Here is a 27820-nt window from a genome sequence, read left to right as displayed (position 1 = left end):
AGTGCTGTGGAGTAACTGTAGTCATTATCTCCATTTTTCAGCAATGCAAACTCAGGCTTTAAAAGGTGAAGTAACGTGCTCCAAGTCATACAGGTTCCAAATACAGAGTTGGGATTTCACCGTACGCCATGTTGTCTCCATCTTGGTAGTCTGGTCTAGAAAGACTCGTGTAAAAAAAAAAACAGAAAACAAAACCATGTTGCAAATAGGAAACAAGCTGCCTGTTTAAAGAGGTGAAGACAAGGCGCATTGGAATAGACTCGAAGGGTAAGAAGGGTGTTGAGGGATAGCATTATTGAAAAGGTAGACCCTAACAGGTCAGAGTGTTGACAACCAGTGAGGCTAAGAACGAGGCACACACACGAGCAGAGGCCTGTTGGTGGAAAGTATGAAGTACACACGGGGACCAACAGATGATTCACTGATTCGTTTTGGGGTCAGGTGAAATGAAAGGGAACACCTGGAAAAAAATGAGGGCATAAGTACAGGGCAGTCAGATTATGGACAGCCATGATTGTTCCACTGCTAACGGGACGCTAGTGTAGTTTTTCGTTTTTGTTTTTCTTTTTTTAACTGGTGTAGGTTTTTAAAAGCAGAGGGTCACTGTCAAAAGCATACCTTAGGAAGGTAACCCTGATTGCACAGTGGTGGAAGAGCTGGAGGCGTCAAACCCTGGGATAGAAAAGATCATTCATTCATTCATTCATTCAGTTCCTTTGACAACAGTAGAGTGTGGAACCAAACATCTGGGCGTCACCCTTTACTCACTTCTCCCTCTCATACTCCACAGTCAAGCCACCTCTGGTGCCATCTCTGAAATACATTCTACACCCAAGTTCTATACCCTGCTGCCAACACCAAGGACGCAGTATCCACCTCCTGCCAGGCTGCCTGGTACACACCAGGACGGTAATAATGGTGCCCTAACTATGTTTCCTGCTGCAGCCACACCCCCTCCCCCTTTTATAGTCTGAGCCAACATGGCAGCCGGAGCCATCCTTTTAAAACTCTGTTACATCATGTTACTTTCTCGCTCAACTTTCCCACAGGCACTCCCTCCCATCCACTGTGGCTCCTTTTCACACCTACAAGTGCAATGTCCTCACCATGGTCTCCAAGACCCTGCATCAGGACTTGGCAAATCTTCCCTATAAAAGACCAGACAGGGGGCACCTGGGTGGCTCAGTCGGTTAAGCGTCCATCTTCAGCTCAGGTCAGGATCTTGCTGTGTGTGGGTTCCAATCCCTCATGGGGTTCTCTGCACTAAGTTCAGAGCCCACTTTGGATCTTCTATCCCCCTCCCTCCTCTGCCTGCCAACCCCCTCTCTGTGTCAAAAATAAACATTTTTTTTAAAGAAAAAAAAAGACAAGACAGTAAATATTTTAGGCTTTTCCAGGACACACATGGTCTCTGTCATATAGTCCTTTTTAATTTCAACCAACTTTTTCAAAACCGAAACCATTCTTACCTAGAGGGCTACCCATAAACAAGCCACAGCCTGGATATGGCTGCTGGCCTTGGTTGCTGATCCCTGCCGTCCTTGATCTGGATCCTTTGTACCTCTCTGACATCACGAGCGTGCTCTCCATCACTCCCTCTGCTCTAACCACACAGGCCCCCGCTCTGTCCTTCAGACAAGTATGCTGCTCCCCCCTACCACAGGGCCTTGGCACATGTGTTCCCCTCTGCCTAGAATGCTCTCCCTCTAATATTCCTGTGGCTCATTCCCAGGCTTCATTCAGTTCGGCGCTCACATTTCTCATTTGGAGAAGCCTTCTCTGATCACCCTTCCTAAAGGAAAAATCACCCTTATTCTGTCATAGTTTGCTATCTTATTTCTTGAGGCATGTTTTATTAGCTGATATGAATTCATGTTATTTCTGATATGTATCTATCCTCCTCTACTCCCCAGGATATAAGCTTCATGAGTCTGTTGTATTCTCTGCCACAACAGCACTTTTATCAGTGCCGGGCAAACAGTAGGCACTCGTTCATATTTCCTGAAGAAATAAATAATAATTACATCAAGTGGTCCTTTTGTCTCCCTTTTATGGATGGGGAAAGATAAACTTTCCCATTACTGGCTTGTAAGAGGTGAGTGGGGATTTGAACTTGGATCAAACTACAAACTCTACTAACTCTTTCCACAGTCTGACTCTACTTTTGGACTAACATTCCAGGAAGGATGTATTACGGTACACTGAAGACTGCATGAACCTGCTCACAGGGGATTCAGACCGCAAGACTCTGAGGCAGCATTGGGATGGCAGTCCTGTCCCTCCATGAGTGGCCTTAGCTGTCCCCAAACGGCAGGAGGAGATTATGTGGTACCACCTCACAGCACGGGGGTGGGGCAGGGTAAACCTGGGAAAGGGCCCTGATGCCACATCCAGAGGAAAAATATTCCACTGGATCATTAATTCAATTGTCTTGCTTGTATTTTATTTCTTTTAAGTTTGTTGATTTGTTCTGAGAGAGACAGACACAGTGCAAGTCGAGGGGCGGGGGGAGGGGGCTGAGAGAGAGGGAGAGAGAGAATCCCGACCAGGCTCCACACTACCAGTGCAGAGCCCGATGCGGGGCTCAAACCCACGAAGCTGTGAGGTCATGACTGTGCCCAAACTAAGAGTTGGATGCTCAAGCAACTGAACCCCCCAGGTGCCCCTCTTGCTTGTAATTTTAAACTTAACTACATTACTGACATTTCTTTTGGTGGACACCAGAAAACACTGCCTCCCACTAAGATAAACCTGTTATGGCCACAGAGGGGGAACAGTGATTCTCTCTAGCCACACGTAAGTATTTCAAGATATTTTAAGCAATCTTCTTTTCCAATCTGGAACCCCAAGTTCCTCTTTGGGGACCCCAGGCTCTGGGAAGGCTCCTTGGTGAATGTCACAGAACACATGAAGGCTTCAGTTGCCACCTTCCTAGGAAGTTTGTAGGGCATGAGATCATCTGTTGGATGTGCCTGTGCAGGCTTTCATTTTCCTTTTCTTCTCTATCCCACTCTGTTCTACTTTTAGGCTATCAAATAAAGAAAGAAGCCTTTCTAGAAGGTCACAGAGCAATAGTTTCCGGACAGGCTGGAGGCCCTCCACAGTGCCCAGGACGATTACATTTCCTCAGATACAACTGACAACTAATAATGATGCCATATAAGTAAAAACAAACCAACTGAACACCCCATTAACCTAACAGTACCCCTAACAGTACAAACGAAAGCAGGTAACTCAGTACTTTCAGTAAGAAAACCGTTAAAGATTCTATTCATAACTGATAAAAAAAAAAAAAGTAATAAATTTTTCAGGAATTTACTTAGAGGAGTTAAACCTTTAGAATGAAACCACAAACCTTTATTCTATAAAATGTAATTTGATTTGGTGAAATATTAAGGTGTACAATGAGAATACCAATATTGGTAAATGCCTGTTCTTCTAAACTTAATTTACGGATTTAATGCAGTTTTAATAATTCTAATGGAATATTTTGGAATTCAGCAGAGTTGCTAAAAATTCACCAGGAAATAGAAGCAGTAAGAAATTTTTATTCTCGGGCACCTGGGTGGCTCAGTCAGTTAAGCAGCCAACTTCAGCCCGGGTCATAGTCTCATGGTCTGTGGGCTTGAGCCCTGAGTCAGGCTCTTTGCTGACAGCTCAGAGCCTGGAGCCTGTCTCAGATTCTGTCTCCCTCTCTCTCTGCCCCTCCCCCACTCACACTCTGTCTCTCAAAAATGAATATTAAAAAAAATTTTTTATTCTGAAAAGGAGCTAAGTTTTAGCAAATGTTGTGAAGTAAAATTAATTCATTCTGGTATGGTTCAAAAAGAAGAATGTAGCACAATCTAGGCAGTCCATAAACAAGTATCAAGTATAGCATGTGATAAGACAGATTTTTAGTACAATGGGCAGGGGGAGGCATGATTATTAAACAAATTTCTCGGTGATATGTGACCAGCAAATCAGAAAAGCATTCAGTAAGATCCACAGGAAATATAAAAGATTCTGGATGGATAACAGAATTAAATATTTTATTTTAAAATTAAATTCTAGAACTAGCACATAATAGAATAGTCCAGCATTCCTTTACAGAGCTAACACTTATGTATGTTTGAAGTAACAGATGCGCTCAAAGGCAACAAAAACCAGATAAGATTGTACAAAGATCACTGGACTTCAGAACACTGCAAACACTGAATAGATTTCAGAATACTTTGTATCACTGTGACAAATGGGTTAACATCTTGTTGAAATGTAAGAAAAAAACTAAGCCTCAAGTAAAGAAAAAGGCAAAGGAGATGAATAAATGATTCATATCAGGAATAAAGTTAAAATATATGGAAGGGACTTTATCTCTTCTAGTAATGAAAGGAGTGACAATTAAAGAAAGCATTTTTTAGACATCATTTTATATCAACTAAATTTGCGAAACTGGGGAAAACACAATGCTGTCTGAGCTGCAGTTTAGCTGGTGTGATCCCGTACGAGGGGACACTGGAGCACAACTCTTGCATGGCAATGTGGTAATACATAAAAGAGCCATAAAGAGATCTGTAGCCTTTGCTGTAGTCATTCCACTTCTGGGAGTAATTCAAGACGAGCAAAGAAGTATGCACCCTGTTGTGATAAGAGCATTATAATGGAGGCAAACCAAACACCTGGAAAGAGCCTAAATATCCAAAACAAAAATTGTGTCTCGAAGTCATGGGGTTCTTTAGGAAGTTCTATCCATAGCCATTAAAGAAGACAATCACAGAGGCTCCCAGAAACAGAAAAATGTGTGCAACATGCCGCCCGTGAAAAAGGCATAATGCAAAATGCCTTCGACTGTTATGCATCTGCAAGAACGATAAAGAATCTAAAAAAAATGAACTAGTCATTTGGTTGGCTGCGGAACCATTTGAACTTTTCCAAATTTTTCACCCTACTAGCCTGACATTTTAATAAAAAAACGCATTTGTGTTGGGGGCAAAAACCGTTGCATGTGTTTAAAGACATGGAATGCTACAAAAGTGCTTTGTCTCCTCATGACAACTTAAGTTGCTCAAGGATGTCATTAGCTTGCCAGAACTTTCCCTGCCTGAAGGGCTGATGGCAACACACAGCAGGGGGCCTTCTTTTTGGCACTAAACCAGAGACTAGCTGTTCCCTGGTGTTAAGTGGAAACACCAGGGAGGAAGTCTTTAGCCAAGACCCCTCTGACTCCCTCCTCATTCCTTCAGGCCCAGGTCCAGACTCCAGAGGAAAAAAATCTCTCACTGCAGAAAGTCACTTCTGCTGGGATCCCAAACACACTCGTTCTTCTGACTGCTCTTTGAGGAACCTTCACCTTGGATTCCATCCTGATTCCTGGAGACTCGCTTCCTACACTCTTCCATGCTTCCAAGGCTGCCTCCTCCCCTGCATCAGATTCCAGGCCCACCTTCCCCTATTGTCATAGGCCAGCCCATTACCCACCTCTGACCAAACTCTCAAGTCCTCACTTTTCTAAAAGGGGTGGGGAGAGAGGACTGGGCAATACTTCCAGAGCTCAAAGGACAACAAAGGAACTGATGGGCATTTTCCAAACAGGTCTGAGATTGTAAACTGCTGGTAACAGGGACAACTTTTGTTCTTTAACAAGTTAAGTAGCCCATTAAAATTTAAAAGGTGTCACCCGGGGATGGGAGGCCACATGCACAGATTAGTTTGACTTATGTTTTAAAGTCAGAGTTGGAGGGGGGCACCTGGGTGGCTCAGTTGGTTAAGTGTCCGACTTCAGCTCAGGTCATGATCACACAGTTCATGAGTTCGAGGCCTGTATTGGGCTCTGTGCTGACAACTCACAGCCTGGAGCCTGCTGCAGATTCTGTGTCTCCCTCTCTCTCTGCCCCTCCCCTGTTCATCCTCTGTCTCTCTCTGTCTCAAAAATAGATAAAAACATTAAAAAAAAATTTTTTTTAAAAAAAGAAAAACCAACATTGGTACATGTTTTTGCTGACCAAAAGAAATATAAAGGGGATTTTATATTTATTTCTCACACACATCTACATAGGTTATCACAAACTGTGAGATTATGACCTGAGCTGAAATGAAGAGTCAAGAGTAGGAGGTGTAACCGACCGAGCCACCCAGGCACCCCAAGGGATAATTCTTTTATTTTGACAACTTGATTTTCTATTTGTAATGGGATGGTGCATATGCACCCGAAACTCCTAGTCAGAGGAGGCTAAACCACTGGCTACAGAAGGCCACACCTTCAGGAAAGAATCACCCTAAGGGGTTTCCCCCATAAGAAATCCTTCAAGTGAGTCTGGGGCAACTCAACCAAGACAGCACAGGCCTTTAAGGTAAATGTACTTGAAAAGAAGCCATACTCTTGGCATTGCTCGTGGGCCTCTCGGGACACCGTTAAAAACTGAAATAATGCAACAATTTTAATGAAGTATAGAAAAGAGGAGGAGGGTGTGGCATCTGACAGCCGTACTTCCCCACGTTCAGTGATCATGGCAGTCTCCCCAGTTGCCTTTCCAAAAACACAGGCCCACATGTCAGAGGCTGTGAGGCACAACAGGACCCCCAGAGAAAAGGCTGACTCCGGTTGGCTGAAAGCCTACGGGAGTCACTGCTCCTTCTGCTAATGCTCTTGCAGCAAGGTAAGCAGGGGGACGGGATTTCAGGGAGCTCCGCCTCCCACACCCTCACTGCTTCCCCCTCCCATCACCACGTGTGACAGGACTGAAGAGTGCAATGTCCCAAAAGCTTTGTATAAAATCAGGCTATCGTCCTTTCCTTCACTCTTCAAGTAGGGAGAACACAATCCATCCCCAGCCATGTACCATGAATGCCAAATTTACCATTCCCACAGTTTATAATTCACTCAATTCAGCCAAGCCCTCCTCTTAGCAGCACACAGAATTATTTTTCTTGGGTAAGAAGATTCTGGAAATCTCATTTTTGTTCAGGTCATTAATTTCCCAGCCACATGGAAGTGTTTCAGGACATAAAGATGAAGGGCCACAGCCTGATTTGAGAACGTTCTGGGTCAGGAGCGCCCTCTCCAGCAATAACCTGTACAGCAGGGAGCTATTCTGTTTCAGCAAAAAGCCCCTCCGACACAGATCTGGCCCAAATCTTGCACATAGTTTGGTAAGTGAAGTCTGAGAGATGGCTCATACGGGCTGTGGTGGGGCTTCTGTGGTGACCCGGAGTTCATGAGTTCCTACGAGAATTTTTAAACTTCTAAGAAAGAAGAGTCCCTGCATGGTGTACACGTAATCCCTGAACGCACGGCTGAAAAGACCTGAGAAATCTCCTGTTAAGTCTCTAAAAATAAGTTTTTGATCCATGAGAACCTATGTAGGTGTGTATAACCATTTCCCTCACTCCCTCCCAATCTGAGGAGTTTGGGAAACAAACCAAATTACTCTGTGAGGTTCCCACCAGGGCTAGGATTTTACAAACACTGATTGTGCAACAGAAAGATAACCATTCTCCACGGAGGAGAAAGAGCCTGTTGTTGGGATGCCTCCAATTCAGCACAGGGTCATTCTAGATACACCCGTGCTTTCCTTTGAACATAGATGTCCAGGGAAACCAGACAGCCAGAATGGCAGCTCTAACACGTGTTTATTTTTATGGTGTCTTTTAAGAGAGCAAATTGACAGGAGGTATCTGTCAGGGTATTACCGACATTTAGATTGATGGCAAGTATACTTTGGAACGAGGTGAAGCAATTATTTTTTTCTCTGAATTAATGTTTCCCCCTCTATCCCACAGCTGACTAACACAGTTCTAAGAATCTGACATTGCCAAGCTCATTCTTTACATAAAAGATCCCCAGCAGTTGGATTTGTTTTCCAGTAACTGCTCTGGTTTTTTATTTCAACCACCTACACATCATTCATCAGGCCTCTGATGAAATGGCAGACCAGTGGCCACATAGGGTCAAGACTAAGCACTCTGTCCAATCATTGCCTTTCATCCAAGGTAACATATACTGAGTATTTTCCACCAAGAGTTTAACATCTGAAAGGTCAGATTACCTTGGCATGAAAAATTGAATATGTCTCTAATCTACTATTTCTCTAGGGAAAAAATAGGAATAAGTTTTTTTCACAAAGCCACTGTTGAGTCCTACTGTGTGCAAACACTTCTACCCATGAGGGCTATGAGACAGAAGATGAAATCAATTCTATTTTGCTCTTTGATCCTCCTCCCTTTCTCCTGCACTCCTCAACCTATTTCTTTTCCTCTCTCGGATGCCCTTTCACATATTCCTCATATTGGCCTCATATCTGATCTTGCTGGACAGAGATCAAATCCATCCTGCTCTCTATATCCATACAGCAAGCCCAGGGCCATATATCCAAGCAAAACAAACACACAGCCTGATCTGTTCTTGAAGTATATGAAGTGGCCTTGGATGGAGAAGCCAATTCCTAAGAGTTCTGTGTATGTGTGGACCTGTGTGAAGATAGGAAACTAGCTGCCCCTAATACTATCTGCCCACAGACCATATTCTGCTCTGAGAACCACAGCACAATTCTTCTCAACATCTTACAGACTGATGCTAGACAAGTAGTTTTCAGTCCCACCTATCAATCAGAACCACGGGTAGAGCATTAAAAATGAAATCAAAGCAAGCCAAACAAACCAAAACCCTACAGCATAAAAGTTTGGGCCATCCCCTAAGATTCTCATTCGGTAGGTCTGTGATGGCCTGGGCTCTCAGGTGGCTCTGATGCATGGCCAGCCTGGAGAGTCACCCTTCTGGGGTTTCTCAGTCACACTGGAGACTTCTCCTGAGTCATCTGTATGGTATTTACAGTCAGCAAGTACTTCCCTGTTCTCTGAATTGTCTTTCTGGACGAGGGACTGATTTGCCTGTTAGATTTCTCTAGAACCCCACGGAAGCAAAGAACAAATATCGTTGTTACCCCTTGTCCTTGATAGCTTTAATCAAACTAAAAATTGCCTCTCTGCCTCTTAGCTCTGCTGCCATATATGTGGCAGATGGAAAGACAAAAATCTCTACTATAACATCTCTCTGGGGAGTCCCACTATCATCACCCCCAGATCCACCCATCTTCACCATGTTGCAGGTCAGCTAGATTCTTCCTGATATGCCTCACTCACATTCTGGACCTCCTTCCCCACCAGCCTGGACTCTACTGGGCCTGGAAAAAGATCAAGTTCATGGCAAAGGACAGGTTAGGGGGAAGTTCTTTTACTTTTCTGCTGTTACCACTGGGTCACTCCTCTCCCTAGTCAGTCATCTCTGCTGTGTTTTTACTCTGGCTTCTGTGCTTCATCGGTCCCCTGCCCTTAAGAGTGCACAGCATCCCGCATCCTTATTTACAACATGCTACTTTTCTGTGTCTGCAAGGTTAGCGTCTCTTCGAGGTGTTCTGACTCATGTAACACTTGAGCAGTACTATTCACATGGCTGCTGTCAAAAGCCCACTTTTCAGAGGTCTAAGTGTTCCTGCCCCCAAGTAGCTCTCTGTCAAGGAGAACAAAAAGAAGTCTTCTCCGCTGATCTGTGAATGAAAGCTAGAAATTGGATGGCACAAGCACCACTGGATCTATTTTTCTCCCTATTGTGCAGAGAGTAAATTCATCACACTGACACTGGAAGGATAACCTACGAAGACTGACAAGTAAAACCCAACTTCCCTTGAGCTGCAAGAGAAACTCTATGGGCAAGGGAAAGGAGAGATATTAAAATTAGCAGCAGCCATTTGTCGGAGGAGGGGAGCAGCTCAGAAACATGGAATATGGTTCACAATTTGAAAAATATAACCAAAAAACAAAACTCCAACTTCAGTTGTGCTGACCTTTGCCTCCTTTGATGGCTGGAGAAAAATCCATCAATCAATCATTTCCCAATGGGTTTGGTAGTTACCCTAATGTGCTGGCTTGGTACTCAAAATAACATGACAAGCAACAAACAATAAAGCAAATAAAGAAAAAATAAAAAGATCTCATTTTCAATAGCATCAAAAACAATAAAATATTTAGGGTTACGTTTAACCAAGGAGGTGAAAGTTACTTACAGTGAGAAGCATATGACATTGATGAAAGAAACCAAAAAAGACACAAACCAGATGTAAAGATGATACCCTGTATTCATGGGTTGGAATAATCCATGTTAAAATGTCTACACTACCCAAAGTTATCTATAGATTCAATGAAATCACTACTGAGGTTCCAATGACATTTTTCACAAAAGTAGAAAAAACAACTTAAAATTTATATAGACCCACAAAAGACCCCAAATAGCTAAAGCAATACTGGGAGAGAAAAACAAAGCAGTAGGCAACACACTTCATGATTTCAAGCTTTATTATAAAGATAAAGTAATCACAACAGTATAGTACTGGCATAAAAACAAATACATAAACCAATGGAACAGAATGGAGAGCTCAAAAACAAACCTACGCATATACAGTCAACTAATATTTGTCAAGGGAGCCAAGAATACTTGATGGAGAAAACACAGCCTGTTCAATAAATGATGCTGGAAAAACTGGATATTTAAATGTAAAAGAACAGAACTAGACCCCTGTCTTAAACCACTCACAAAAATTAACTTGAAATGGATTAAAGACTTAAATGTAAGACCTGAAACCATAAAACTCCTAGAAGAAAACAGAGAAAAGCTCCTTGATATAGATCTTGTCAATGATTTTTTGATAGGACACCTAAAACACACGCAACAAAATGAAAAAATAAGCAGGACTACATCAAAAAATTGCACAGCAAAATAACCAACAAAGTGAAAAGGCAACCTACAGAATGGGAGAAAATACTAACAACTCATGCATCTGATAAGGAGTTAATGTCCAAAATGAATAAGGAACTCAAACTCAGTAGCAGAAAACCCTAAATAATCCAACTAAAAATAAGCAAGGGACACAGTTATCTTTCCAAAGAAGAGATGAAAATGGCCAAGAGATACATGGAAAGGTGTTCAACATCATTCATCATCAAGGAAATGAAAATCAAAACCACAGTAAGATGTCATCTTACACCTGTTGAAATGTCTATCATCACCCCGTACCCCCTGCGCACCCCCCAAAAAAGATCAAATGTTGGCGAGGAGGCAGAGAAAATCAGTACCCTTCATGTACTGTTGGTAGGAATGCAAATTAGTGCAATCACAATGGAAAACAGTATGGAGGTTCCCCAAAAAATTTAAAATAGAACTACCATATGATCCATCAGTGCCATATCAGGGTATCTATCCAAAATAAACGAAATTACTATGTTGAAGAGTTACCTGCACTGCCATGTTCACTGCAATGTTATTTATAACAGTCAAGACATAAAAACAACCTAAGTGTCCACTGACAGTTAAAAAAGTTGTGGTGTCTATATACAATGGAATACTATTCAGTCACAAAATGAAGGAAAATCCTGCCATTTGTGACAACATAGATGGACCCTGAGAGCATTATGCTAAGTGAAATAAAACAGAGAAAGACAAAACTATATAATGGAATCTAACAAGAGGCAAACTCCTAGAGAAAGAGATGAGGTTTATGGTTACCAGAGTGGGGGTTGGGGAACGGGGAATTAGGTAAAGGTGGTCAAAAGGGACCAACTTCAGTTAGAAGTCAGTATTGAGGATGTAATGTGTAATATGACTATAGGTAATCCTGCTATATGGCATATTTGAAAGTTGCTGTGAGAGTAAATCCTAAAAGTTTTCATCACAAGGAAACAACAATTTTTAATTTATATGAGACAGTAGATATTAACTAAATTTACCATGGTAATAATGTTACAATATATGTATGTCAAGTCATTATCCTGTATACCTTAAGTTTATACAGTGTTGTATGCCCATTTTATCTCAATAAAACTTAAAAAGAATATTGCAGCTGATCTCTGCTTATTACTCTTACATCTTACAGACTGGGAGAGACTGTAGCTAATGTTCCTCAGAAATCAGAAGAAGCAAACAGATAGTTATCTAAGAAAGTCAAGTCCAAAGTGAGAGGCAGAGTCTGAGAGACAGATTGACTGACTTGAACCGAGGCAGCTATAAAAATTCCTGGTGACCTCTCCCTGCCTGTTAATCAATATGCATCTATAACTGTTTCTGCAGCTTGAAGAATCAAGGAAGTTCTTCTTTAATATCCTAGACAACAATGCCATGAAACCAGAAGACAGAAAAGGAATATACTAGGTACTCCGTCAGTGTTTTTTAAATATAGAAAGCACAGTGCAGTCAATATAGGTACAGGCGATAGGAAATCTGTTACCTTAAAGGGGAAAAAAACCAGTTTAATAAGAGCTCACGTAAGGCAGGAAAAATTGAGAGGCTGGAATTACATAGGAGATACCATTGTGACCCTTATGGTCTTCAAAAACAGGAAGTACCATTAAGATGCTTGAAGTAATCTCTCTTTTGGTATCACGCTAATATCTCCTCCAGTAGCCATGGCAGAGGCTATGAAGTATGCCTCCCCAACACCAGAGTTTGGTCTCTGACTTATTCCCCATGAAATGGAACCACAGTTGTCCAAATTCATGTGTGTGACAAAAGAATTAAGATGGGTCTGGGCCACCTTGTTGCCATGTGGGAGCAAGGATATTCTCAAAAACATCAGCTGTAATATTCCAAAGGCTAACGTGTGCAGCCTCTGACCAAGCAGAAGGGATCTGGGCATCACAGAGAAAATGACGACTGTATTTTGGAATATGCAGGGTATTTGGAGAGAGACATGGAAAATAAGATGATACTAAAACAAGGACAGCCATGATACATTGTGAGGAAAGGTCACTGTAATGTACAGTTGAGTTTCCAACGGTCTTCAAGTCTTCTCAGTTCAAATTATGATAGTCCTATATTGATGTTATTTTTCAATGACTAGATTATAAAACAAGGACACAAATTAGAAAGACTGTTTAGGTGGTAGGAGAACTCTGGATAACGTGTTTGGCCCTTGCCACTGATTTGTTAACATGGTGACCCCCGCTGTCCCTTACTGATGAACTACCATGGCGATTACCTTTACAAAAAATCCATTCTGAAAAACTGTAGGGGCTCCATCTGGGACAGAATGCTGTGCAAGGTCTCATGGACTATAAACTGGACTTTCAGGAGCCGGGTGGCCCTAGCATCAGAGAGGTTGGGGACACTGGGGGTAGGGTGTCATCTCAGCCTGCCCCTGCTCTGGATGGGCAGGGGACGTGTGAGGAAAAGGTGGATTCAGCCCAAGACTCCTTTCCCAGATCAAGTGACTACATTTAGAGTAGATCTTATAAACACTTAAGTCTCTTGGAGGGATAGACACATGCACGTTTGATAAAAACTGGATTATTTGGGACTGGATATACCTGTGTTTGTGCTACAACCTGAAGATAAATTACAAGTAGCTCTTATTGGATGAGACATAGGTAAATGTCAAGGATGGAAAGGTCTTGATTACTTTGGCACATTTCTCAGGACACTGCAACTGCGATATCACTCTTCAAAAGAAGAGACTGGAAAAATTTAATACAAGAAATGAAAATAAAGTCTGTTTTTCTTCTGTTGGAATTACATTTTAGTAGATTACTACAGGGGAAAATAAATCAAGAAGGGCAGATACATAGATTCTTCTCATACAGAGGATAAGTTTGGAAAGACCAGTGCAAGTTGGGGAAATGCTGAGTGATGTCAGCAAAAAGAAAAATACCAAGGTTCATTAACAGAATTAAAATTAAGTTAATATATATTTCTAGAAGTGTACAAGTCCATGAGTGCTGAGGGACAGACAGACAAATGAGGGAAAGGGACCAGCAGGGCTGAGGAGTATTTTGCATTCCTGTGAGCACAAAAAATTAGGTGAAAGGAGTAATCAGTTGGAACTGGACCTCTCAGAACCAGGATTCAGCAGAGTGAAGTCACCATTCCTGGTTGCCATAGGAACAGCTCAATCTAAAAAAGTCTAATAAAAAATTACAAATGAAGTAAATAATGTTAGAGGTGAAGCAACCATGGCCTACGTAGCACCACTTGGGAGAGATACAGCAAGGAGTTTATGAGGGATCTGGGCCATAGGTAAAGATTGGGGTTATAAGACTAGGAAATGAAGTTCATTATCAACAGGTCAACCTGAGACTGCCTTCTTAAGAGGGCTTGGAAATACTGCCATCCTACTGTTTCTCCTACCAACTTCGACAAAAATCATGGATTTGTAGATCTCTATCTCTTTACCCTCCATACATCCAAGTGGCTGCCAGCAAGGAGTAATAAACAGGGAAATAGCAGTTGTTCATCCTCCTGGTGACCCAGGTCAATCACCTGAGGTCAGAGAAGTGTGGCTCCTCCTACTGAGACTTGCCCCCAGGCCCTTTGCATCACCCTGGGGGCCAGGCCTGCCTGGGTGGGGTGTGGGAGGAGAACAGGCAATCAACACCACCACAAAATTTACAACTTGGAGGAGAGCAAGAGATTCTGAAATGCATCTTGCTAAGTATTCACCCTCCATTCTCACCATTATTGGAAATCTCTAGAAACACATGAATGGATCCATTTCAAGGCTGAGAGAAAGAATAGGAGTATGAGATAGTATACCATGCCAGGTCATCATTTCCCAAATTTGTACGAATCCTAAAACTGGATAAGGGTTTGCAACAATGTCCCTTTCCCAAGCTGCTATGGGAAAACCCCATGAAGGCAGGTCATAAAGTTGCCAGGGTCATATCATGGGCAGACAGTTTTATAGACTACTGGGGCAAAATACCTGCTTCTCTCCCCTCTGTCACTGGGCAAGAATGGCAAGTAGAGAGTGCTACATTAACTTTGAGAGAGTCAGTGCCACCGCGTTCTCAGCTTGATTAAAGGTGCATTAGTAATTGCACTTCAGTACCTGTACCCATTGGTAAGATAAAATTTGAAGATTTCTGGACCCCAGCAATAAATCACAAATTCCTAATACCAAGTCATAAACTTACAAAAAAATAAACTATTTAAATATATACACAGAAGTTTTTTTTAAAGTACTGCATTCAACTTAGTTTTCTAAAATCTCACCAAGAGCCATGGAAACAGGTATTTTCAGGAACAGTCCTCCCATGAGTTCCCATCATTGGTCCCAGACCACCCCGACAGCAGGATTCAGGGGAAGAAGGCAGAGGAGGCACCTTCTTATGCCAACTCCAAAAGGCAGTTCTTCAGCAAAAACCTGTTGGGTGCTGGCCACACGGACATGGGAATGGCCCTTAATTCATTCTTTAGAACAACATCTCCATTCTTCTGCCTGCCACCCTCCACCTCATCAAAGTAGATAAGCAGCAGAAAAATGGGGGCAGAGAACCCAGCCTCCAGCCGCACATCATTAATGACAAGGGAGCAGGCCACTCCTATTAACCCGCCTCTTCCACCTTTCTCTCCATAACAAACACAAAGGATGCACATAACCAGTGTCTAGAAACTCAGAAAATCCCTCCCCCACCCCCACCCCCTCGCAACAGAGGTGAGACCTGGAGTTATCTATCCACCAAGAAAGAGAACTACAACCAGCAAGGGCACCAACCCTCTGGGTTTCATCAGAACAGAAGTTTTGTAAAGCCAAGAGCTTTCAAGCCAAAAAGGTGTCTGGTGTTTGAGTAAAACTACTTAGAACCTGGAGTTCATAAGAAGAGGTCTTATGGGTTAAAAAAGTTCAAAAGCTGCTATGATTTCAACATCAGGAGCAAAAGTGATAATAAACATAGTGGCCAGTTTTACATTTTGCCCAGTAAGGGCACTTTTTTTTTTTTTTAAAGAAGAAAGCTATCACCTACATGATCACTATAATTTCAACAAAATGAATGAATCGATGAATCAACAAATCAATAAATAAACCCACTTGATAACCATCATCACAAAGACATAATCACAGAAAATAAAAAAGGTAGACTTTTCCATTCATAAAGTAACCTTAATGAGACAATCCCTACATTGTTATTTTCTTGCTGACTTGCAAATCATTTTTCCTAGGCAGACATGGGTCCTGGCACAGTGCCCTATGATGTTTAAGAGCCACTACTGAAGGGGCAGGTGCCTGGGGTGAATCAGTCAATAAAGTGTCTACTCTTGATTTTGGCTCAGGTTGTGATCCCCCGAATCAAGCCCTGGGTAGGGCTCAGCACTGACAGCGCAGAGCCTGCTTGGGATTATCTCTCTCCACCCTTCCCTCTCCCCATCCCTCTCAAAATAAATTAATAAACTTTTTTTTTTTAAAGAGCCACTCATGTAGCTTTGAGGCCACATTTTGCTGACAGATGGACAGAGCACCAGCAGAGAGAGGCAGTGCACAGGCCAGAACTCCCAGCTCGTGCTGGCTGGGCACTTTTCCCTCTCCCACCAGCCTGGGTATTGGCACAGCAAACACCAGCAAAACCAGAAGCATCCTGCCATTCCTGCCCTCTGCAGAGCAGGGGCCTTTTTATCCCAAGGGCCCCCTACATCTTGTAGTTCTTATTCTTGCTTTCCATCGGTTCCACTTGATCAAAATGCCAGGTTCTTCCATTCTAAAACCACACCGTTGTAATGGTAGGGTGGGGGTGCTAGCAACAGGGTTTTTTACTCCACTGAGGACTGGAATGCCAGTTGAGATCTCTGGAACCAAGACAATTTTTCTTCACCAGAATATCTACATAGGTGCTTTCATTAAACTTTCATGAAAGGGAAATAAGCTGGAGGCTTTTCTAGTTCATTCGGTTCCCCCTACAAATATATAATTTAAACGCTGGTAGCTGTTAAAAAGTAAATTACATGATCAAAGGAAAAGTCTAATAAATAAACTGAGAGGTTTCTATTCTCCCAGGATTTCTTGAATTTCAAACGTGCTTCATTTTTAAGAGGTAAGCAAGGGTTTTAACCCAAAACATTTCCCCTAAATTCAAATATCATTAAAAAAAAATTTTTTTTATGTTTATTCATTTTGAAAGACAGCACAAGCAAGGGTGGGGCAGAGAGAAAGGGGGACACAGAATCTGAAGCAGGCTCCAGGCTCTGACCTGTCAGCAAGAGGCCGACGCAGGGCTTGAACTCACGAACGGCAAGATAATGACCTGAGCCGAAGTCAGACGCTCAACTGACTGAGCCACCCAGGCGCCCCAATTCAAATGTCATTTGGAATTAAAACACGTTTCTAAAAATGCAGCTGAAATCCATTTTTACAACCCATCTCTACCCCTGCCCCCCAACTAAACAGTTATTTTTTAAAACCTTCAACAAAATCTTTCATCAACACCCCCCACGAGAATGCAACTATACACTTAACAGTATGGGCTAGAGAAAGCTTAGATGCCCCAATCCCTCCTCACTCCTCTAAGAAACTTTAATAAAAATGTTTAATTTTTTATTGCAAATTAAAATGTAAGAAAACACAACACGGCACGAGAAATGACCTTTGGTTCAGCCATGGAGAAAAAGCTCAAGCTTTCTAAGATGACTGAGGTCATTACAAGACTAGACTAACAGAGCGTCAAATGTCAACAGCAAGAATGGCAAGAACTCCAGGGTTTGTGTGACATTAGCAAGGCTGAATGTTATCACATTTGCAAAACACCACCAGGATCGCACAGCCATATCGATTTTAAATATGAGGCACCCGACTCAGAGTGAAAACATTTCCCCCAAGAAAAGGCAATTCCACCAAAGCTGAAGCACTATATTCGGGAAAGAGGAGGAGGATTTGATCCTCTGGAACTTTAAAAATTCATTCTATGGGTTCTTTCACTTGAAAATGCTTCTATTCAGGATATGAAGAAACGTAAAAAGCTAGTTAACCTTAATGGTTGTTCCTAATTGTTGAAATTAACATTTCATTCTTCTGCTGGTTCATTTTGGGGATTGGATGAAAAAGGGAGAGACCATTCGACTAGCTTTTTCCATTTTTACGATGAATTCCAGCCCTACGGAAAAGCAGAACTGGAATCGCATCATGGCACCAGAAGAGAGCGGAAGCACCGAGAAGCTGGCATTGAGGTAAGGCTGCACACTTCTGTCACTTCACCAAGTTCAAGCCTATGGCCACAGGCCATCCAGACCACATGCAGAATAAAAAAGGAGACTTGGAAAACTTTTCAACGTCTTAAAGGAGGTAAATGACTCCGCAGGCGACCCATTCTCCTAATTGCAGAGTGGCAGTTTAACAAGCTGCTTGACAATTAATTTTTAAGTATGCAGCCACGTCTAATTCCACAAGATTGAAGTGTGTGGTGCACAGGGTGGTTTTTTTTTTTTTTTGTTGGTTGGTTTTAATTGCAGAGGCACAAATAATGGAGATTGCTCTGAACACTCACACGTGAGAAGCTCAGTTCATTACAAATAAGCTGGCGTCGGTTGTCCATTCAAAGTACACGTATATTAAAAGAGTGAAGGGGCGCCTGGGTGGCTCAGTTGGTTAAGCGTCCGACTTCAGCTCAGGTCACGGTCTCACGGTCCGTGAGTTCGAGCCCTGTGTCGGGCTCTGTGCTGACAGCTCAGAGCCTGGAGCCTGCTTCCGATTCTGTGCCTCCCTCTCTCTCTGCCCCTCCCCCGTTCATGCTCTGTCTCTGTCTCAAAAATAAATAAACGTTAAAAAAAAAAAAATTTTAAAGGAGTGAATAACATACCCATTCCGATAGGTCACTGAGCTAGCAAAATCAAAAACAAAACAGTAAATGGATATTTTAGTGTATGAAATTCTTGCAAAAGCTTTCAAGCAATTTGAGGAGTCAACAGATGTTTACTGTAGGAAAAAGAAAAAAAAAAACAGTGAGAATAAAGGGGGTGGATTTCCCGCCTAGTATGTGGTTATTTGAGCTAGAAGTTAAGCAGTGGCATCAGATGTAGAAGTTTGTGTTCACTTCTTCCCCCTGGTACAGTGCTGGTGTCTTCAAGAAACTAGCAAGCAGCATGCTACAGCCAAACTTTGTGGGCAGCACTTTTTCATAATTACATTTATATAAGAAAATCCAGGGGCACCTGGGTGGCTCAGTTAAGCATACGACTTCAGCTCAGGTGATGATCTCATGGTCTGTGGGTTCAAGCCCTGTGTTGGGCTCTGTGCCAACAGCTCAGAGCTTGGAGCCTGCTTCAGAGTCTGTGTTTCCCTCTCTCTCTCTGCCCCTCCCCTGTTCATGCTCTGTCTCCATCTCTCAAAAATGAATGTTAAAAGAAAAAAAGAAAAAATCCACCCAAACAAAAGGGTCAGTACCCACATCAGACAAATTTCAAACTTCTTTTTCTTTGAAATACTGCAAACAAGCATTTGGACTTTCTTTTAAAACCAAAGAGGTACTTTCTTGCCATCAACTAAGGTCTTGTAGATGGCATATTTTAACTGGATACCATGTTATCAAAAGGCCAGTTCAAAAATGAATTATGAGTTGTCTGCATACTTTTTCATAACCATCAGCTTATCAGAGAAGCATTAACATCCATTATATTAGCATAAAATCCTAAAATCATAGCGTAACATGTGAGAGAATTGTAAGAAGAGGAGAAAAGGAGCAAGAATGGTGATATACGTTTCGTGACAATTTGGTCTGTGAAAAAACATATTCAAAACCTTAGTTTGAAGGCCTCTCGTTATTATTTAATTTCTGAAAAGAGCATCTGGCTCCTTGAAGAAAGACATTGTGTCAAAACTACAGACTACATCCCATATCCGTCCAAAAGAAAATTTATAGGAGATTCAAAAAAAAAAAAAAGATTAAAATTATAGAGTCATCACTTTATGCTTTAGGGGTGCTGTCTTAGGCAGAGTTTCGAACATCCTTTGTTCACATGAAGGTAGAAAGAGAATGAGCACATGGATTCAAATCTACCTAAAATTATGGGAGCCGGGTCTCAAAAGCAGTGGCTAACACAAACAGGTTAATATTTCCACAGCTCATCAGTGATGGGCTACATATAGTCACTAGGACACTCCAGATGAAGTGAGTGGCAACGCTTTTCCTTGGTGCAGGGCAACCTCCGTAGGCAGGGGACAGGTCTCTTGCATCCAGGTGGTGACAAATAGTTAAGAGCTGGTGAAACCAAAGCCCAGAGGAGGTAGGAGATTTACCATAGTCAGACTTCCGGTTGGTTAGCAGAGCCAGGATGATGCCTAAACTTCCTGCCTCCCAGGTTCCTCCCCTAAACAGGCTGCCTCTAGGGAGCAAATCTGAATGAACTCTAATGCCGGACAGATTTGAAAGAGTAGTTTTTTGGTTTTTATTTTTAATATATGAAGTTTATTGTCAAATTGGTTTCCATACAACACCCAGTGCTCATCCCAAAAGGTGCCCTCCTCAATACCCATCACCCACCCTCCCCTCCCTCCCACCCCCCATCAACCCTCAGTTTGTTCTGTTTTTAAGAGTTGAAAGAGTAGTTTTGACATATAACCTCCCCCGGGCTTTTGCATGTAAGCGTTATTCTGCCCAGTAGAGGTAGTTATGTTTTTAAATACAAAAATATTATTTTTGTAGAAGGTATGGACAACCAGCTGTAAGGGAAAACAGAAAGGGAAGCATCCAAAATCAGAATGTTATTTTTTCTTCACTTCCAAAGAAAAAGCAGGGGCAAGCCAAGTAAAAATGTAATACCGTGGCATCCTGTTCTCACTAATGAGGCAGTAGACAGGGGTAACATTCCCAAGATGAAACAGACAGGCACTGGCACTGGGGTGGGGGTGGGGTCAGAGTCCCGAGGGTGGGCACCGAGGAGGTCCCTGGGGACCCTGAAGTAGTGGCTTTTACCAAATCGTGCAAAGGAAGGTCATACTTGAATACCTAATGGGGCTGTTTTGGTGTATCCTCGCTCCCCTGACTTTATGGCATATGAGGGCAGATCCTACGACTTACCGGATAATACACGCAGAAGTGACTGTAGTTTTTGTCCAAAGGAAAGCTTATGCACTATTGCAAAGGTGCAATTAATGCCTCTTGTTAGATTTGATTCATGAAATGATTTCTCTCTTTTAAAAAATGTAGTCTTTAAAGAAAGGTCAATGGGGATGAGGTTTAGTTAGAACTGGGTACATCATTCCTCCATCTTGTTCCCTCTCCATACATATACCAAAATACATTCTCATTCTGGCTCTTTTCTGACAAGTATGAAAGGAAGGCAACAATCTCAGACTGAGAGGCTAAATCTCGATGACGGGGTATCCCTTCCCTTCTGTAACACAGAAATGGTGTGAACTCATGGCCCCAGGAATAAAGGGGTAAGGATCCTACTAGCCTTCTTCATTCTGGATGAGTTCAAGATTTCTAACTCTGGGCACAGCTTGAGTTCAAACTTTACTCAAGGGGCTCCTAACTCCTCTCATCAGCACCTGGACTGAAAACAGATGTGAAAACACATCTACCAGATTCTAAAGACTGACTTGTTCTCACTGCAAATTTCTGAGGGATGGTGGGATTGAGGGCTCAGAGGGAGATGGTAACATCTCTTTTAGTGCCATGTCCTGCTGAAAGTGGCTGGGTATTTCATATACTGTAGGTCCAATCAATCAATCAAAAATGTTAAAGCATTTTAATATTTGTATGCAGGGATTCTATCTCAAACTCCAGTCATTTAGTTGGCCACAGGGCCAACATGTGTCTCTTGGTAATTTTCTCCTGAATAAAATCAGATAGGATTTAATCACAGTCAAATTGACCCATAGATGAATTTAGCTAGGGTGGACTCTGGGGGCACCAAACATTCTCTGCCTCCAAATCCTCATCATTTATTCTCCTTTTCAACATAAAGCTGGGTCCCACATGCTACTTGCTATAGCTACAGACACTTCAATAACAAACTCTATTGTTAAACAAAGCTGGACACCTTTGTTTTCTTTATTAGCAAGGGGAATTGCTGCAGAATTATAAATCCTTGCAAAAAGACTTCTGTACGCTCATCATGTGAATAAACAAACAACCAAAGTCATTTTTAAACATGTTCAGTTGCTGCACACCAGTGAACAGACACACCACACAAGGACCAATTTATGGCTAGAAGGAAAAATTACACTCTTCAAAGCATCCCATTTGGTGGCAGTCATGATCATTAGTGAAAGTAATATCTATTTAAAAGCAGTAAATGCCTATTTCCAAACAGAATGGACTGGCATACAAAGGAAGCGTCATCCCACTCAAGCATCCCCAGGCTTCCCAGAGAATCATTATGGTCTGTCATGTTAACTCACTTCCTTTTTTTTTTCCCCTCTCCTCTTTTTCTTTTTTTTCCTCTGCTGAGTATCATCATCTAAAATAAAATTAAGTACTAATAGTAAATGTGCACAGCAATCACTTCAGGAAAGCAAAACAATCAGACTCAAGAGGTTATATAAAAATACTCTTTCTCATGGTAAAGATCAAGAGCCCAGATGGAATTGTGACAACATTCCAAGAGGGTTACAGGAGCTGAGCTGAAGCTGTTATCCAGGTGACTAATTAAAAGAACCACCAACAAATAATAACGTCTTAATAATTTCAAGAGTACCATCTCCCATCTATCTGTACTCCAGCTCCCCTTTCAAGTCCCTTCCTTCCAGCTCTAAAATTGCTAGTCAAGGATGATGGTGAGGATAATAATAAATGTGTCAAGATGACAAAAAACTATTATAGTCTCTGTTTGGTAAAACAGCACAAAAAGGTGACATGACACACAGGAAATTTCAGAGTCTGACCCAACATGGGGATCAACGAATATTTAGTAATAAATACTGTGTATCATTTATTTTGGACTCAAGTTTTCAAAGAGAATGAATCACCCAGTAAGATTTAATGTACTGGTTTTTGAATATGGTAAATTAAAGATGGCCCCTGAAATATATAATTCTATTGAGTAAACTTCTCCTACAACATGGCTGGTCTTTAAGGTAGGTCTTATTTGTATGCTCCAAAACTAAGTAGTCACTGTTACCAAGAGTCTTCATATTCTCTTCAGAAAATGAATTGCTATGTATGCTTCTTTAAGACAGACCAAGTTAAGACTGTAACTTAGGTCCACGGCAATAAAGAAGAGGAAGGATTACAACCAGAACTTCTGAATGTACTTTGTCATGCTAAATGAAAGAGTCCTTTCAAATACACTTTTTACCAAATCTGGATAAAAGAATGCCCAAGAGATAATTCTCCAGTTAACATAGCATCTATCTTCCCAGTTTCTATCCTTGGGCCGTAAGTAGGCAGAGTCTAGCTGATCTTGGTTGAAACTCAAAGTGGTACTATTCCAAATCAACCAGCTCCTCCTCACCAAAGAGGTCTATAAATGATGAGTTGTTAGTTTTGGAAAAAGAATGAGGAATTAAAAATTGATTTGTTCCACTGAGCTGAAGGGCATATGTCTATGGAGGAAAGCATGGGTACTAAGGTCAATGAGAGGGGGAAGTAAACACAGACTTCAGTGAACATCCAAAGAACAAAAACTCACCTGTGTTAATGCTCTACAGTACAAAACAAAGCTATTCTCGGGTGGCTGACAAAAGCATCTTATTTTAAACCACAAGAGTGAAGAATCACAAACACTGGTGTTAAGGACCCTAAGAAACAAATTAAACATTCTAATTTTATAGGTGACAACACTATGGCTCCAAGAGATGATAAGACTTGTGTAAGATCACATTAAATGCTGGAAGATGACCCACATGTAAATACCGATTCCATTGAGTCTATGATCATCATCTCTTTTACCATAAAGGACACATTTCCTTATTATGTATGAGTTCATTTGAGTCAAGTGAGAATAAACTGTGCTAGGTACTACAAATTGTTCCTATCTACATGCAGTTTACTCCCCAGTACAGGATGCAGAAAATTGGACTTGCAGTTACAGTACAGAATAAGAACTATTTACTCCCTGTTGCTCAAGCAAGGGCACCCATCCCAGACTTCTGGGGTCAATAAAGGCTTCTCAATAGATCTAATATTCAAACTGGTTCCTTGAAGGCAAAGTAGAGATTTTACAGGGGCAGAGAAACAGGAGGAGGAAGCTGTTCTAACAGGAGGGGGTAGCAGACACACAGGATCAGAGGCAAAACAGTGCTGCTATGTTAGAGGAAGTGAAAGGAATTCAATATGGCTGGAACACTGAGTGCCTGGGGGGAAGTGGTGAGGGACAGGGCAGGAAAGGTGAGCAGGGTGAACAAATCCAGAAAGCCTTTTTGCCTAGTTAAGGAATTTAGACTTTTTCTCAAGATAATGGGAAGACAAAGAGTTTTAAAACAGGGAAGTAAAATGATTAGATCTGCATTTTGGAAAGAACATTAGGATAGCTCAATGAAATAGAATGGCAGCACGGGGGTGCATGTGTGGTTAGGTATAAAAGAAACCAAAGCAGTTAGTAAGCTGTTGGTGTAGTCTGGAAGACAGGATAGTCATCTAGTGCAATATCTGAGGGGGATGGAAATAGATATTTGTATTTGAGATATTCAGGCCACAGAATTAAAATACCCGATGATAAATAGATACAAATTGATGTGGGTCATTTGGGAAAGAATCAAAATTATTCTGAAGTCTGTGGTCAAAGACCTTCTGACACGGGAGCTATGGAGTACAGTCCCTCAGTTTTATAGTCAGGGACCATTCTTCTAACAATAGAAAGTCAAGACAGCTCTATATTTTTTCATCATGAATGAAACTGTGGTGTCCCGGAAGGCAAAGACTGAATTCTACAGGATACTTCATTGGGGCAGTCATAAACCTCTGATGAGACTTTCCCAAGAAAAAAGAACTGCCCAACAAGCACCCTCCATCTCAACGCCCTTCTCACATTTTCTGGCGGATCATGGGTTAGGAAAGAGGAGTAGGTTCAATGTCCTATGGCCTGCATATGCAGCGTAAATGGTGATATCTTCCGTTTTCTGGTGGACGTTGGTTAATCCAAAGGAAGCAGGATTAGGGGTGGTCAATAAAAGAAATCAAACACAGAAAGATTTATGTGGATCAGCTCAAGGTCCTAAGGTTTTCCAGTTCAAAACTGGAGGAATGAAATGAAGTATGTACTTTTGGGCTACGGTGTGTCCCAATCCCCATTTAGGATGTAAATCAGGTACTCACCCCTTCGCCGCCATTTTCACCTGTATTGGCAAGCATTTCCTGCAGAGCTCTCACAGAGAGGGACTGTTCCAGCACAAAATTGCAGACGCAGAGATCTGGAGGAACATACTGTGGGAATAAAACCAGAATGAGGATACCTACTCATATCAGTAGGGGACCAATCACCCAATAACATCTCAAGGGCAAAAAGCCTATGAATCAAAGTGACAGGTGGGTGGGTGGGTGGGTGGATGGATGAATAGGAATATAAAAGGTAGCCTTCTCTTATTCAAGTTAAGATGGGTTTCAAGCTGAATTCTAAAGGATGAGGAGAAGAAAATGTCTAAGTCTCAAGGAAACAGTGACCAAGATGTCAGGAGCAACTTCAGTGAGGCTGGTAGTACAAATAGAAGAACACACATACAGCCTTGCCGAAGAAGGCAAAGTAAAGATATACTGATCTATACTGATGCCTGAGTAGGACCAAAGGAAGAGGGCCACTGAGATATCATTCACAATAATTTGTAAGAGGACAGTGGACACACCACAGTGTGGCTCTAGACAGTAGTGACACGATAGGTAATCTATTTACTTGTTAAGAAAACCTGGATACTGGGGTGCCTGGGTGCCTCAGCGGGTTGAGTGTCTGACTCTTGGTTTCATCTTGGGTCATGGTCCCACAGTTTGTGGGTTTTAGCCCTGCATCAGGCTGTGCACTGGCAGTGCAGAGCCTGCATGGGGTTCTCTCTCTCTCCACCCTTCCCCTGCTCGCTCTCTCTCTCTCTCTCTCAACATAAATAAAAGAAAAAGAAAAAAGAAAACCTGGATGCTGCACTATAAAAAGGGGCATTAGGGGGATTAAGAGCTATATAAATATAATTCTGAACAAGAAATGTCCAGAACTAAAAGAACTGATGGCCCCTACAACAATCATTCTAATTTATTATGTGCTCCAGTGATATTAATATTTGTACTTGTTCTGGAACATTTCTCAACAATAGTTAAAGACAGCCTTTGCTGCATACTGACTAGTAATAGCTAATCCTCACTGACTATTTTCTCTGTGCCAGGCCCTGTTTTAGGTGCTTTGAATATATTAGCCCATTTAATCCTTACAACCACCCTGTATGATAGGAATTATTCACATTCCAGTTTACAGCCAAGGAAACTAAGGAACAGAGAAGTTAGGTCACATGCCTAAGGTCATGGCTTCTATTTGGCAAAGTTGGATTCAAATCCAAGCAGTCTGTCCCCAAAGTCTATATACTTAACTCTACACGATTCTTGCCACTGATGGAAATATTAAAGACATTTTTCACCACTAGGATGTTTTCAATCAGCAAATATTTAAGTATTACATTTATATAAAACACAGTACAGGGTATTGAGAAGGATACAAAGACATTGCTCTGTAGGAGCTTACAATCCAGTTTCATGATATACCATCTTCCTTAGGAATATAGCTTATAATCACTTTGCACGCCAAGCCTTTGTTTCCTACGGGATACTGGAGAACACTGACACTAGGAGAGGAGAACAGGAATGAGGAATGAGGGCCAGAAGTCACCAACAGCTTATGTCTAACAGTCAGACAGGTAGAACTGTTTCCATGGAGCTCCAATTTAAAAGATCAAGCCAGCCTGCTACTAAAGCACAGATAACCTCTCTGACTTCAACATTTTCTTTTTTAAAATAATGAAATGGTAATCTCTAAGTTTCCTTTAATTGGAGGCATTTTGTATACTCTTCAGCCCTCTTCCCAAACTCAATGTCCTCAAATAAAATGATGTTCTACTTGGGCCTATTATCTCCCTTCATTAAAGTTTGCAGACCCCCAGGCCAAGAATGTGTAACCCTATCCCATTTTGAGGACTTTTCCACTAAGTACGTTTCTCCTCAGGGTCCCCATATTCTGAAATCTTAAAAACCTAGTCTTCCTAGAATTATGGTATTACACAAAATTGCCCAATTCTTTTTATGAAAGTTATGATAGGAGAAACTACCAGGACACTACAGCTTTTATATATATATATATATATATATATATATGTATATATATATATATATATATTCCTCGCTTTGTTTTCAAAGTCTGTTCTTGCCGCAGGTAATTAACTCATCTGTATGGGACTTGAGCAAGCAAGCAACTGTTAATGCAGGGCAGAGCGTCATGTCCACAAAGGGCTTCCGGAGCACAGAGAGCAACATTTTAAGCAGCATACAGTATGATAAAGCATTTCCCTAAAGGCCTTACACCATAAACATATCGCTCAGCTCAGTTTCCCCAAATATGGTGCCATCGCAGAGAATTTTACAGAGATTTTTTTTTTTTTTCCACCACTTTGTCTACCCGGATCTCAAGTCACCAGAATAGGAAGCAAAAGGACCGGAGTTTAAGTGTTTATTCCTCTTCACTAAAGCATGTGGTTTGGAGATTTTCTATTAAGGAAGGTCTGCAGTTACGGTTGGTACTTTAAAGGGCACTTTTTGGCTAATTCAACATTCACTCTCACTTTTACAACCACCATATCTAGCCCACTCTCCTTTGACAAAAACTTTCACAGTCCTCAGAGCTAGAGATCCCGCCCTGACAGGAGACCAGGGGATTCGAAGTCCCCCTTCTTTCTCTCCTGCGTCCGGTCCACAGGAGCACTCCCCCAGCACTGCCATCATCTATTCTGATGGAGGACCACCAATAATACGGAGACTAGACATGCCAATTATGATTTTCTTTTCCTTCCAGATATTAAAAGCCCTAAGGTGGTCATGACTTAACTGCTGGTACAGATGGGCACACTGAAATGCGACAGAGAGGGCACAGGGAGAAAGCACCTCAAATGAGAGCACTGTACCTGCACTG

General features: G+C 41.8%; 1 protein-coding gene across 1 annotated transcript in view; it reads right to left on the bottom strand.

Annotated features, from left to right (window-relative positions):
• The window catches only part of RYR3 (ryanodine receptor 3), a 524284-nt gene that overhangs the window by 300535 nt on the left and 195929 nt on the right, over positions 1-27820 (bottom strand). The window contains exon 3 of the mRNA XM_053889214.1: positions 24982-25089. Within this exon, the coding sequence (XP_053745189.1) occupies positions 24982-25089 (108 nt within the window). The remainder of the gene's footprint in view (positions 1-24981; positions 25090-27820) is intronic.

This window comes from Panthera pardus, unplaced genomic scaffold (genome assembly GCF_024362965.1).
Source record: "Panthera pardus isolate Hobbes unplaced genomic scaffold, ASM2436296v1 HiC_scaffold_24, whole genome shotgun sequence".
NCBI lineage: Eukaryota > Metazoa > Chordata > Mammalia > Carnivora > Felidae > Panthera > Panthera pardus.
Note: the sequence above shows the minus strand (reverse complement) of the source record. Positions and strands in the feature narration are given on the sequence as shown.